We start from the raw sequence: 15,175 nt of genomic DNA on the forward strand, positions 1-15,175 counted from the left end.
CATATTAATATATTACATATTTATATTAATGATATCACACTTAAGTGATTATCTTTGCTAACAAAAAAATAGATTATTTTATATTTATAAAAGAGAAAAAAATTTCTTTGGGAGGCGGACAGGTGCAGAGTTGGTTTGACTGCTTCGAGTCAGCCGAGCAATCCCTCGGGATCGAAGCGGACAGCCGCCCCCGCACGCAATGCCCGCCTGTCCAGGAATCCCAAAGCGTCTTTTTGGGTACCGCACAAAAGCCCACGTGAGCAATATTCCACTTAGCTGTCAAAAATCACGATCCTATTTTTTTTATTTTATTTATTTCACGCGATATTTTTTGAGAATAATTTTAAGAAATAGTAATGGGAGAATTATTTTTTAAAAAATAAAATTATTTATTTAGATTGGACATGAATTTTTAGTTTAAATGATATTTTTTATTAGATAATGAAATAGTACTTTAAAAAGTGCCACGAATAACATTATTTTTTTAAAATTGTGATAAACAAGTAAAAATTTTTGAGAGATAAATTTTATATAATAGACTGAAAAAAATATCTAAATAAATAATATTTCAACCATTCCAAATGGAGGTAAATATTACAAGAGTAGTGCTATAGTGCCCGAAAAAAGTTGATGCAAGGATTTATTGAAAAATTACTACGCAAACTTCAAGTTAAAGTCCGCCCATTATGCAGTGGGTGGACTTCATCACAAATGAAATCTGTTCATGCTACAGTTGAAATCTGCCTAATTCATTTCGGGTGAATTTCATTTATGATGAAATTTGTTCGAATTTTATTTAAACACGTGTGCGGTGTTTTTGAGAGGAGAGGGCAATTTTAAGATGAGAATTTTTTTGACATTTAATATCTTTAGTTATTTCGTACGCCAACTAAATCGAACAAAGTAGAATAATCCATATTACAATTCATGTTCGATTTACTCCTCATCGTCCTAGAGTAATGCATACATAATAATTACAATAATTTCGTTATATTTCTAAAATTATTAATTAACATAATAAAATTTTAATCGTCCAATAAAATTTTATCCCATTCATAAAACTCGGCGATTTTCTATCTTTACGACCGCCACCGCCGCCGCCACCCCCCACCACGTGATTCTGGTGGTTTTATAAGCGAGCATCCCTCAGTCTCGAAGTAATCGATTAGCTAGAACGTACAGCAAGCAACATATTAGCAGGAGAGCGTGCCATGTCGGTGGCGTGCGGCCTGGAGAGCGTGGTGGTGCTGGGGTGTCTCCGGTGGGCCTGGAAGCGCTGCACCTACATTGGCAACTACGACAGCGCCTCCTGGCCCCCCGCCACTCCCGACGAGTTCGACCCCGTCCCCCGATTGTGCCGCCTCATCCTTGCTGTCTACGAGGACGACCTCCACAACCCCAAGTTCGCTCCCCCCGGTGGCTACCGCCTCAACCCCGATAACCTCGTCAAACGCGTCACCTACGAGGAAACTCAGGGCCGATCGCCGCCCTACATCATCTACACCGACCGCGAGCACAGAGAGATCGTCCTCGCCATCCGCGGCCTCAATTTGTCCAAAGAGAGCGACTACAAGGTCCTGCTCGACAATAGCTTGGGGATGCAGAGGTTCGACGGCGGCTATGCCCATTGCGGCCTGTTGAAGTCGGCTACCTGGCTTTTGAAGTCCGAATCGGACACCCTGAAGCGGCTCTGGGAAGAGAACGGGTCTTCTTACAAGATGGTTTTTGCGGGACACTCGTTGGGCTCCGGCGTTGCCGCCTTGATGACGGTGATCGCAGTGAACCATCCCAACCTGGTCGGCTGGATACCGAAGGACCATATCCGCTGCTACGCAATGGCGCCCGCCAGGTGTATGTCGCTCAATTTGGCGGTGAAGTATGCCCATGTTATAAATTCTATCGTCTTGCAGGTAAGAAATTTGCCTATTTTCTCATAATTTAATCAACTTTCTTATGTTTTATGTTGTGCTTGCTACTATAAACTGCGTTCTTCGCTGGGAACATGTGTTTGTGGATCAACTTTTAAGATAACAAAGATCGTCTACAATGTGACTTTGAGAGGCCATCTATAGAGCACACGTTCTTCCTGTTAATCGGTTGAGATCATGCAACTTATGTTCAATTATTGAATGGTGTCCTTGTGCACAAGGCCTTCTGTTTTACGAGAGTTGGGGAAGGTTGATTTTGTATGCCACCTTACCTTACCTTTGCAAAGAGGCTTTTCAAGTTCAATTGTTCGTACTTTATCCAGGGAAAATTCAGAGAGTTATATATTAAGTTTTCTGGATAACTCCCTTTTGGGATCGTATAGAAAAGTAAATCACTCTCTGTTCTGGTTAGTACTGTCAGTCTCATGTTGTACCCTTCCAATGCCCAGACAAATTTTCGTCATGCATTGCCAAGATATTGAAATTCTCGACTTAGTCATTTTTTTTTTCTATAAATGACAGATTCATAGAACAAAAAACCAACGCCAAATCAGCTACAAACGAAGGCCAAGGCATACCTCGGACCAACCAAAAAAAACCAGGGGCAAGAACACAACAACGATCACCCTCTGGGCCAAAAGAAGAAAAAAATAAACTAAGATAAGAAAAACATAGGAAGAAACAAAATAAAAGACATTATGTACATAAAATAAACAAAACCCTAGGTGTGATCGAAAGCAACAATCCATCTCGGAAGAACAAGTGTGCTGTGTTGATCACCAACAAGAAAATTGAAAATGAAGCGAGCCCCAACTAGAGAGGCTGCATCGAACACAAGGCACCGGAGGGATTGGCGCTGAACAAGAGACTCTAGGATCACAGAAGCTAGCTCCCAACAGCAAGCAAGCAACACCTCAATGGGGAGGGAAAACCTAGTCCCTCGGAATCCGCCAAATATGACGAAGAGCATACTTGGTCATTTCAGCAGAAGGTGTTTTGAAGATTTGCTAGCAACAGTAATTTGGAATAATTTCCAAACTTGGTCATTGCTATTGTGCCTCTTGGAGGAGGATGTTGCCACCGTAGTTGTGGCACCCTATGTTGGAGGTGACGTGGGAACGTTTGATGAACCATCCAGGATTTCAGTCACAAGGTCATACTCTGTTGACTTGTCGCAAATGGAAATGTTTAGCACCTGGAATATTTCATTCCAAGGGAGGATTTGTTTAGCAAATCCTAGATGTTTTGATTAAGCATTAGTATTTTGTCTCATATATTAAATCATTATCATCCCCGCTCATTTGTTAGATGATCATGACTCCAGCACCTGTTCTAATACTGTTAGATTTTGAAAAATCTCTTTGTGGTGGAGTGTGATGCATCACATGTGGGGATAGGAGTTATTCTTAGCCAAAAGGGTAGACTAGTTGCTTTATTTAGTGAGAAGTTGTTTGATGAAAATCGTCAATATTTGACCTATGACTTAGAGTTCTATGCTTTGATTCATGCTCTTCATCATCAGCAACGTTATTTGTTATATTGGGATTTTCTGGTGTATTCAGATCATGAGGTGCTTCGATATCTGAATTCCCAAAAGAAACTCAATCACATGCAAGGGTGAGTGCTTTTCTACAACAATTCTCTTTCACTTTGAAGCATAAGTCTGGGGAGTCCATAGAGTGCTTGATATACTTAGCAAATGAGGTTTCTTGTTGGTTACTTTGCATGCTCATCATTGGCTTTAAGGAGCTGAAAAATCAATACCAAGAAGATTCTTCTTTCAGCCAAATGATGAGAAATTTGCAAGGGCCAACCACGGAGTCATCCAATCCTTTTGTGCATGATGGGTACTTATTTTGAGTTAACCAATTATGTACTCCAGAAGGTTCTTTACATGAACAAATCATTCAGGACTTTATGGAGGTGGTTTGGGAGATATTTTGGGTGAGATAGAACTCTGGTAATGGTGAGTCAGTGAATGTTACTATTGGCCAAAGATGGATAGTGATGTTGAGAGATTGGTGAAGTGATGCAGAGTTTGTCAGCTTGCAAAAAACCAATACCAAAATACTGGTTTCTAGACGCCCTTACCACTTGCTACTTCCCCTTGGGTTCATCTTAGCACGGACTTTGTTCTTGGGTTGCCTGAAACTGCCAGAGGGCATGATTCTATCTGCTTGGTGGTTGATTGATTCTGTAAAATGACTCACTTCATTCCTTGTTCAAGAACTGTTGATGCATTGTATATGGCTGCATTATTTTTCAAAAGAAATATTGCCTTTGCATGGGATTTTGACTACCATTGTGTTGGATAGAGATGTGAAATTTATGGGGCACTTTTGGCATTCTTTGTGGGGAAAGTTGAGCACTCAATTGGCAATATTTAAGCACTTGCCATCCACTAACAGATGGGTAAACTGAAGTGGTGAATAGGAGTCTTGACAATTTGTTGAGATGCCTTGTTAGTGATTATGTGAAGGTTTGGGATACAATCCTTCCTCATGCTGAATTTGCTTCAAACAATTCAGTGAACTGCACTTCTAAAACGACTCCCTTTGAAACTGCTTATGGTCACAAGTCTCAACATGTGTTAGATCTTGTGCCATTACCACAAGAAGTTCGAGTTAGTGAAGATGCAGAAGCTTTTGCCGATCATATTTAGAAAATCCATGAAGAGGAATGTGCTGCCCTTAATTCTAGCAATAAACTTTATAAGGAAAACGCTGATCAACATGGGGGGTTAAAAGACTTCTTTGAAGGTGAACAAATTTTGGTGCATCTTAGAAAGGAGAGGTTTCAAAGGAACTTACCATAAGCTCAAATCTAGAAAAATTGGACCATGCAAGATTTTGAAAAAGATTAGCTCTAATGCTTATATGGTAGAGCTTCCAGATGATCCAAATCAGTCCTACTTTTGATGTTGCTGGCTTATATGATTTCTATGGTAGAGCTTCCTGATTTATGAAGGCTCTATCACTGATAATCAACTAGACTAAAAAATAAAACAACACATGCACGCTCATATACAAATTTGAAAATAGGCTCTTACATCAAGCATGTGGAACAAAAATCCAAGCAAAGAGATATAAAAGAGTGCGACACACTGAAATCCAAATGCAGCAAGAGCTAGTCTTTGCATTTAACTGTTGTAAGTTCAATTTTTTTAGCTGGTATTTGCATTCAACTATTTGTAGGTTCACTTTATTACCATGTAGTTTTATGTGTGCTTATGCATACATATGTATATGCACAAAGCAGGGAGCCTTATGCATTGTGGATGCCATTTATGCATATATATATGCATGCAAATGACAATATGCAGTGAGAAACTGTTCGTTTTTACTACCATACTTCCAGTTTTGTACTTAGGCATGCTATTTAAATCAATAAAGGTGATTGATATGTCTGCTTTCTGCTTATCACTTGCGTCACTGGTGGAAACATGCTCACACTCACAGCCTATTAATCATTTTGGCCTTGTTATTTCTGGTGAATACTTGACTGGTGCAGTGATACAGAGACGACAGGGTATATCAGATGTTGAACATATTAACTCCTGGTTGTATCCGCTAACTAGGACCTGTAGGAGGTCTAGTTTTCAGTTTTTTCATTTTTTTATGTTCAGTTTCATTCTTAGTACAAAAATTGAGAATTTAAAATGTTTGATAACTTTGTATTGTTTTATTTTCTGTTTTGCTTCTGATTTACTTATATTTTTTCTTCTTTCTTTTCCCCCCTTCTCCTCTTCACCAATATTGGTTGAGTTGCAGTGACTCCCAGATGGGTCACCATGAGTCAGATGACTCGTCACCTGAAGGGTATGAGAAAATTAAAACCAAATGGAAATTGTGGAAAACTTTTGAAAGTGAAAATAAGCAATGAAATGCCATTTTCTGTTTTCATTTCTGAGATAATGGAAAAAAACAGAAGACTGAAGATGGAAATTCTACCAAGTAGGGCCTTAATTCTTCTCTGGTTGCTAATTTCAAGATGGAAAGGATATATGAGTACTATTTTGCTAATCAAATAAGAAAACAAGAGAGGTAACTGCATTAGTGACATAAACCTCGTGGTCATTAAGTTGTGTTTTTGACTCTATCGCAAGATTTGAGTTGCACAAATAACTGGAGCTTACAGAATGGTTTTTGTAATTTTTGTCTAACATATATGTTCCTTCCTTTTTGTTTAGTTTTCTACTCAGAACTCTACTGCCATATGACATGTTCAACATCTTTATTTTTTTTTTCAACACTTAATTTTCCAGGATGATTTTCTACCAAGAACTGCAACCCCCTTGCAAGATATATTTACATCAATTTTCTGGTGAGTTGCTCTTCTTTTCTTTCCTTTTTTTTTCTTTTTCCATTCCTCTTTTCATTGACTAAGGGGATAAACAAAGCTTTTGAATCTTTTTTGCCCCCTTAACTTTTCTTTCTGCTAGTAGAGGAATAAATTAATATTATTCTTAAATCAGGCCTTAATGCTTTGGACAGCTTGCCATGCTTATTAGTCTTGATTTGCTTGAGGGATACCTTCATACCAGACGGTAGGAAGCTTAGAGATCCAAGAAGACTCTATGCGCCAGGAAGAATCTATCATATTGTAGAGAGACAATTTTGCAGGTAACAGCAACTTCAGATTATGGGCATTTCAGTTTTTGAATTCTTCATGCAAGGATTAGGAGTTGTCCAAATCTGCCTTGCCTATCTGCTAGGCTTTTTAAGTCTTATTGAGGAAGAGATCTCTGAAGTCATTGCATACTGCAGTTTCCTTCTCCTTTTTGCCTGACTATGTTTTAGTTTTGAGTGTTCATTGCTGTTGTCTTCTAACAGATTCTAATCAATAGGGATAACAATAAAACTTGCTAGGACTTGACACACGAGAGATGAGTGCCGGCACCCTTTTAAAATTTTGCTTCAGAGTAGGTTATTCTTTTGTGGCCAAAGAAGTGTTAGCCATATTCATAATTGTTGGAGCGGAAGCACCGATGTGGAGAAAATAATAGTGTGAAAAATAAAGGATAAGGATACCGAGAATTTACGTGGTTCGGAAAATTGCCTACATCCATGGAAGAAGAGCAACGATAATTTTATCACTATGGGAGGAAAAAGATTTTACAACAGTCACTAACAAAAAACCACTCACGACCCAAAGCCCAATTACACCCCAAGAGCACTCTCACCCCAAACCCCTTTCTTTCTCACAAAGAAAGCTAAGAAAGAAAGCTTATAAAAGAACTACTTGATTGCTTGGAGTTGGTTTTTGGCCTGCCAACGAATGAATGCAAGGTAGGCTATTTATAGCCAAAGCCAAGACCAAAATGTGGTCATTAAGTTGCTAGGTGGCTTTGGGAGAAATCACATAATCTTCTTTTAATTTTGGCCATTTATTTGTTAGGTAAAGCAATAATTGTGGACAATAATTGTGGTGGTAGTTGGCTACATCTTATGGCTACTCACATTCACAAATCTCCACCTTGGCTATAAGATTACCCATAGCCTCTTATCTGCTGCTCTCCTTTATGTCCCTTACATCCCTTAAACTTCAATCAAGTCCAGGCAATGCCTGAACTTGCTTCGTGGAATTGGCTTGGTCATCATGTCTGCTGGGTTATTCGCTATTTGTATTTTCCCAATTAGTACGATCCTTTGCTCGACCACATCTTTGATAAAGTGCATTCTGACATCGATATGCTTAGTTCTCTCATGATATATGGGATTCCTTATTAGATGAATTGCATTTTGACTATCACAATAGATTGTCGATTTCTTCAGTTGTATATGTTAGGTTTCTAGGAACGAAAATGCAATGGAAACTTTAAAATTTTTCTATCAACCAAAGTCTTTGGCCTTTGCAAATATATAAGGCTGCATTCTCTTTGCATTTTAATTTTCAGTTTTGAGTTTTGAATTCTTTTTTAGTTTTCTGTTTTGGGAGTCTGTTTTTAAAAAATTTAAAACGTGTACTCTTTGTCATTCTAAAAAATTGTTTCTCAAAACAGAATTTTAGAAATCGTGTTCTCTTTGAAATTTTTAGAATAATTTTTAATGACATTTTATTCAATAAATTTGATTATTTAGTAAATTAGAACTATTTAATGTTAATATATTATTAAAAAATATATACATTTTAAAGTTGGTGAATCTTGTAACATTTTTTCCCGTTACAAGGGGACGGCGGTGGCGAGCGTGATCGATGGCCAAGAGAGAAGAGAGAAGGAAGAGAAAAGAAGAAAGAAGAGAGAAAGGAAGAGAAGGAAGAGTCAGGTAGGTGAGTTCTTGTTTTTCGCGTTTGGGAAGTAAGGGTTTGTTTTGGCTGAAAACAACCAAAACGAAAATAAAGTGTTTTGAGTTTTGTGTGTAATTTTTTTTTGTGTTTTGGAAAATGCATTTTTTAAAAACAACAAAGAGAACGCGTTTTCATTGTTTTAGGAAATTGAAAACTAAAAACGAACTGAAAACAACAAAGAGAACACAACCTAATCTTTTCATTTGAAATAAATAATCGAAAATAAAATCAAAGCCTTTTTAATTATCCAACGCGAGAAGAAGTTGAATCTTCGTGCCGTGAGGTGTCACCCATCCTCTACAAGTGATCCACACCAAAGAAAAGCTTTATGAATGTCAATGAGCACGCCTCTTAGATCTCTTTGCATCAAACATGCAAGATCTAACCCAATTTTTTACAAAAAAATGGGCTTGTTTCCCTAGCTTTTCTCAAAAGCCATTTTCTCTCTCTAAGAGATCGAAAACCATCTAAGGCAAGGCTATAAGAGGCCTTATATAGGGGAGAAGGCAAAACTTAGCTTTTCATCCCCTTTTCATTTTGCTCATTTTTGACATCTTGTGGACTTTTTCGCGAGTGCTAGCTAGCCTGAATTCATCTGGACCAAAACATGTTTCAGTTGCACTAAATTTACCATATAGCTTTTCTTTGTTTGTGTGTGACCTTATAGGTTCACTATGAAAATGACAAAAGGCAATTTAAAGAATCCTATTCATAATCAAACTTTTTGATTATGATTCGTAATTTATGTCATCACATGACAAAAATTATCATCTTGCCATTAGACCAAAATTAACGTCTAGCAAGATATCATGGCCTCCATATCCTAATGAAATGCAAACAACACTTCAGATGAGCCTTTCCGTGATGAGTTCTAGTGTTATTCGACCCCTCTATCATAATGCCCCGATATGGTATAGAAATATGGTGAAATGTCAAACCTCCAACACCCAACACTATATGTACCAATGCTAAGTCCACAACTCCTTTAGTTGAATTAATATCTCTTATGGTCAACGACTTCGAGTTGTGACTTTATCATTCACATAGGACATATACCTTTTAAGATTCTTACAAAGGTCGATAGATCCCATCTTGCATACTCACCTACCTTCGTATGATTTGGATCATACCCAATAGCCACCCTATTAGAGACCCATCTTATTGGACCCTGTATAATGACATTAAAGCATGACGATCCTTATACAAGATAATTGTGATACCTTAGGGCAAGAGATTACTAGCACCTGTTACCACATAGAACTCCCAATTGACATTTAGTAAGAATTACCATTTGGGTGTTCTTAGGTTAGGTCATTTAGTAAGCTCATTCACCAATGAGCACCTACACACTTGCATTAGTGTCATCACACAAGTAGTCAATGAGATCAACTACCCTCCTTACTAGCATGCATGTGTACCAGACTTAAACGTACTATAGATGCCTCATTTTATAGTCCTATGATTAGGAATAGTTTAAGAATGAAGCATAAGTTATTCGGTCTCATTAGTATGATCTCATTATAATCCGATTCACATTGCTACACTTTCTGGACTTCATCTAAATAGGAAAACATAAAGATGAACTTATTACCAAGTATTAAAAGAAAAAATACTTTTATTAATCAAAATATATCCGAGATTAATAAGAGATGCTGCCAATTCATAACTCTTATGATTGGCTCTCAGGTTACAACTCTATCAGTATAGCGAGCTTGCCATAGTCCTTGAAGCCATATTGCTTCTCTCACTACTTTTGTAGCTGCGATGTACTCAGCCTCAGTAGTTGACAGACAATTAACAACAATGTTGCTTTCCAACTGACAGTACATCCATAAAGAGTGAAAATATAATTTGTCAAGGACTTTTTTTTTAAGAGATCTCCAGCATAATCCAAATCCACATATTCGACAACACTTCTTGTGGTGTCCATGTGTTTTCTATAAACCAAGCCAACATCAATAGTTCCCTTCAAGTAACGCAAAATCTATTTCACAGCTTACAAGTGAACTTTGCTAGGATTTGCCATGTCCTTGCTTACCATGCTAACAGCGTGTGAACTATCTGGCCTAGTGAAAACCATGGCATACGTGAGATTGCCAACTGCACATAAGGTTGCTGAAAGTTTGAAATGAGCTACTAAAGGAGTAGTGACAAGTTTAACTTTTTGCATGCCAAGGCGTTCTGACACCTTCTCAATATACTTCTTTTGTGACAAGAATAATGTGCATGCTTTCCTATATCGATAAATCTCCATTCCCAGGATTTTCTTTGCAGCTCCCAAATCTTTCATTTCAAACTCTCCACTCAACTAAGATTTTAAACTGTTGATTTCAGACATGTTTTTGCAAGCGATCAACATGTCATCAACATAAAATAGCAAATAGATGAATGATTCATCTGTGAGCTTCTTGTAGTACACCCAACTATCATACTCATTTCGTTAGTAGCCACTTTTAAGCATGAAAGTATCAAATCGCTTGTACCACTCTCTAAGAGACTGTTTCAAGTCGTAAAAGGATTTGTTTAATAGACAACGTGGTTTTCTTTGCCTTGGACTTCAAATCCCTCAGTCTGTTTCATATAGATTCGTGTTTCTAATTCACCATGCACGAATGCTGTCTTGACATCCAGTTGCTCAAGTTCAAGATCCCACTGAGCTACGGAGCAGGACTCGAATAGAGCTATGTTTCACCACATGAGAAAAAACTTCATTGAAATCAATACCTTCTCTTTGTGTGAAGCCCTTGGCCCCATTGTTGTAGCCATTGCAGATTGATAACGAGGTGGAGTAGATGTCTTATGTCCCTTATGCTAGTGCAGTTGGCAATCTCATGTATGTCATGGTTTTTACTAGGTTAGATATTTCACATGCTGTTAGCGTGGTAAGCAAGTACATGTCAAATCCTGACAAAGTTCATTGACAAGTTGTAAAATGGATTTTGCATTACTTGAAGGGTATTATTGATGTTGGCTTGGTTTATAGAAAACACATGAACACCACAAGGAGTGTTGTCAGATATGTGGATTTGGATTATGCTAGAGATCTCAATAAAAGAAGGTGCTTGATATGTTATGTTTTCACTCTTTATGGATGTATTGTTAGTTGGAAAGTAACATTGCAGTCAATTGTCGCTTTGTCAACTGCTAAGGCTAAGTACATCGTAGCTAGAGAAGCAGTGAAAGAAGCAATATGACTTCAAGGACTAGCTGGCGAGCTAGCTATACAGCTGAAGAAAACGACAGTCTATTGTGATAGTCAAAGTGCAATTCATCTAAAAAGGAATCCCATGTATTATGAGAGAATTAAGTATATCGATGTCAGAATACACTTTATCAGAGATGTAGTCGAGCAAGGGATCGTACTAGTTGAGAAAATACCCACGACAGATAACCCAACAGACATGATGACTAAGCCAGTTCGAGGAAGCAAGTTCAGGCATTGCCTGTACTTGATTGGAAAACTTGAGAGATATTGAAAATAAATTCATTTCTCCCATCTTTCAAATGGATAAGAATGTTACCTTTCCCTTTTACTGCGAATTTAGAATCATCTCTGAAAGAGACATTGTCGTGAATTGATTCATTAAGTTCCACGAACAAGTCTTTCCTTGCACACACTTGATTGCTTGAACCAATGTCTAGATACCAAGAGTTTGCTTCGCCACTATCATTCTCCTTTTGTATTAGAGAAAGTGTTCCTTTCTCATTAGTCTTTTCCTCCACGTACTTGGCTTTCTCCTCAACTTTGTTGTTAGAAGCTCTACATTCCGTAGTATAATGCCCAAACTTTTGACAGTTATAACATTTAACTTGAGACTTGTCATACCTTGAGTTCGAATTTCTTCTTCCACGACCTCGTGTTAAGCTTTCTTCTTTCTCGTAGTTGTTGGAATTATTGTTGTGGTTATTCCAACCTTGTCCACGACCGCGACCTCTACCTTGTCCTCGGACTCTTCCTGGACCACGTTGATTTCTATCATAGCCTTGGATTTCTTCTTTCTCCTTGAGTTGCATATTGAGGAGTTGTTCGGTGATCCCTTGCTTTTTCTTATGCTTTTCTTCGTAAGCTTGCAATGATCCTTGGAGTTACTCGATCATCACATCTGCCAAATTTTTAGTTTCTTCAATCGTTACAACGATGAGTTCAAATTTGGGATCCAATGGGCAGAGTATCTTTTCAATTATTCTAATATCTTTCAACTCTTCATCGTTTCTTTTCAATTGATTGGAAATGGTCATCACACTTGTGAAGTAGTCGGAAATAGATTCAGATGCTTTCATTTGTAGAGATTCGAATTCACCCCTTAATGTTTGGAGACGAACCTTCTTTACTTGTTCGGATCCTTTGCAAGAGGTTTGTAGCTTCTCCCACACTTCCTTAGCAGAGCTTGAACTCGAAATCTTCTCAAAGCCATCATCATCTAATGCTTGATAGATGAGGTAGAGAGCTTTCTTGTCTCTCTTTTGCTAGTCTTTCAATCTTTCTTTCTGAGTTGTGGTTAGAGTAACCTCATTCTCTGGTTCCCTATAACCTTTTTCTATGACTCCTCAAACATCATGTGCACCCAAAAAAGCCTTCATCTTTTTTTTTTTTTTAAATAAGTGAGCACGTATATGATATTAATTTAAACCATAAGAGAAATATAACAATCCTAAGAAAACACTGGTTCCGCCCACCAATAACCCATAACAGGAGAAATCCATACAATCCATTTGCCCCCCCTCCCCTTCCAACACCATCCATTAGGGAGACCATGACCACCCAAAACTAACTTCATAGCCAACCAACCTAGTTGAGAGAGAAGAACTTAACGACCAAGAGCAGAAGCAAACATGATAACCTAGTCCACAGAGTAAGGGAAAGATGGCTCCACAACCCTAATCTGACAAACACCAAGTTAAAGATATCAACCGCACTTGACCCCCGATCCTTGAAAATTAACCTATTTTGTTCCAACCACTTCGTCCATAGCGCTGCATATTGAAGAGACTTTCATACCTTCCTTTGCCCTTTAGCCCAAGCAAAATAATCCCATTGGTCGAGTAGAGCCCCATCTGATCTTGGACAGACTCACTCATAGCTCCACCATCTAAAAATCTGTCGCCACAAGCACAAGACAGTCTCACATTATACGAAGAGGTGGTCCATAGACTCTGGGATAGAGCCGCAAAAGACACAAAGCAGATTATCCCCTTATAGAATCCCTTTCCTACCCAAATTGTCCTTTGTGTTAATTTTCACCCAAATGACAAGCCACACAAACATCTCCACTTTTGGAGGAGCAAAACTACCCCAAAGACAAGGTGCCACAAAATTAATTGGGGGAACGTTAAATCCAAACATCAATGAGCTAAGTCTCTCATTAAATAAGCGCGATAAAAAAGAGCCAACCCTTTCAAATAACCAAAACACCCGATCCTCCCTTCCACTTACTAAATGGACTTGGGAAATAACCCTCAGCAGCTTAGCCTGGATAGATTCTTCTCTTTCAAGAAGCGGCCTTCTCCAATTAAGGCACCAAAACCATTTGTTATTCACCCAAAACCCTAACTCAACCACGTTCTTCCCCTTATCCATGGACATTGTGTAAAGCCGTGGGAGTAAGTTCGGAAGAGAAGAGATACCCACCCAAATGTCTTCCCAAAAACGAGTCAAGTGTCCCTTACCCAGGCAGATTTTTACCCCTTCCATGGCCAGTAATCGAGCCTGCCTCATTACTACTGGTAAAAGAGCCAACAATGCCCTTCTACCAAGAACTAAAACTCCTCATAACCTCCACATCATGTATTCTAGAAAAGATGCCATTATACCTTTCCCTAATTACTTTACACCAAAGCTGATCCCCCCACTAATCATCCTCCATAGACATTTAAAGAACAAAGCTTTGTTTTTGGCCAACAAGGACCCCACCCCTAGCCCGCCCAGCTTCTTATGTGACTTAAATCAATTCCCATCTAGAAAGAGCCATTTTTGCCACCCCCTCATTTCTGGACCATAAAAACTTTCTCTGCAGTTTAACTAATCAAATTGCTAAACTTTCTTTACAGTTTAGCAATCTGATTAGCCACCCCGACAGGAGTTTTGAAAAGAGACATGTAATATATTGGCAAATGGTTAAGAACTGATTTTATTAGTGATAATCGGCCAGCCATGGATAGAATCCCCGCCTTCTAGGAATCAAGCTGACTCTTAATCTTGTCCAATACCACCTTCCAAGCCACAACCCTGCTTGGATTAATTCCCAGCTGGAAACCTAGATAGGGAATTGGGAAAGAAACAAATTTGCACCTCAATAGAGTAGCAGCCTTTGACAACCATTCTTGATTAACATTAACTGCAGAGAGGCAAGACTTTTAAAACTATTATGCAGGCCAGCCATGAGCTCAAAACATCTCAGAATTTGCTTGAGAGTACGTATACATCCTAACTTAGTTGGGGAAAAAATCAATGCATCATTAGCAAACTAGAGAAGAGGGATTCACATAAGAAGGGACCCCACCAAGACACCCGTAAACAATCCAGATTTGAGGCTTCGGAGAACAGTTTGTTAAGACCCTCAGTTGCAAATAAGAACAGAAGAGGGGACAACGGACCCCCTTGGCGAAGTCACCGCTCCATATCGAACCCACTCGCAATAAAACCATTAACTAAAACCGTTATATGTTGCTTCAGCACACAATTTCTTATCCAACCAATCCATTTAGACCCAAACCCCATAGCTTCTGTTACCCCCATGAGATACCCCTAATCCACACTGTCAAATGCCTTATAAAAATCCAGCTTAAAAAAAGCCGCCTTTTTCTTAGCCTTCTTCGCCGCTTCCACCACCTCATTAGTAATTAGAACTCCATCTAGAATCTGTTGGCCCTTAACAAAGGCACTTTGGTAGTCATCAATCAAAGAATGAATCACCGAACCTAGCCTGTTAGTAAACAGTTTGGAGACGACCTTTTGCATA

The 15,175-nt window shown here is 38.6% G+C and overlaps 1 protein-coding gene across 6 annotated transcripts in view; it reads left to right on the top strand.

Annotated features, from left to right (window-relative positions):
- The first annotated feature begins 1,139 nt into the window (after positions 1-1,139).
- Positions 1,140-15,175, top strand: part of LOC127799877 (uncharacterized) — a 40,734-nt gene continuing 26,698 nt past the window's right edge. For 2 of the 6 annotated variants that reach the window (XM_052334102.1, XM_052334101.1), the window contains exons 1-3: positions 1,140-1,910; positions 6,193-6,251; positions 6,422-6,550. In XM_052334102.1, the coding sequence (XP_052190062.1) occupies positions 1,212-1,910; positions 6,193-6,251; positions 6,422-6,550 (887 nt within the window). In that variant the 5' untranslated portion in view covers positions 1,140-1,211. Of the gene's footprint in view, positions 1,911-6,192; positions 6,252-6,421; positions 6,551-8,098; positions 8,199-15,175 lie in introns of all 6 variants that reach the window. The other 4 variants (XM_052334099.1, XM_052334100.1, XR_008022663.1 and 1 more) reach the window with 3 other exon arrangements.

The sequence above is a fragment of the Diospyros lotus genome, chromosome 4, assembly GCF_014633365.1.
Source record: "Diospyros lotus cultivar Yz01 chromosome 4, ASM1463336v1, whole genome shotgun sequence".
NCBI lineage: Eukaryota > Viridiplantae > Streptophyta > Magnoliopsida > Ericales > Ebenaceae > Diospyros > Diospyros lotus.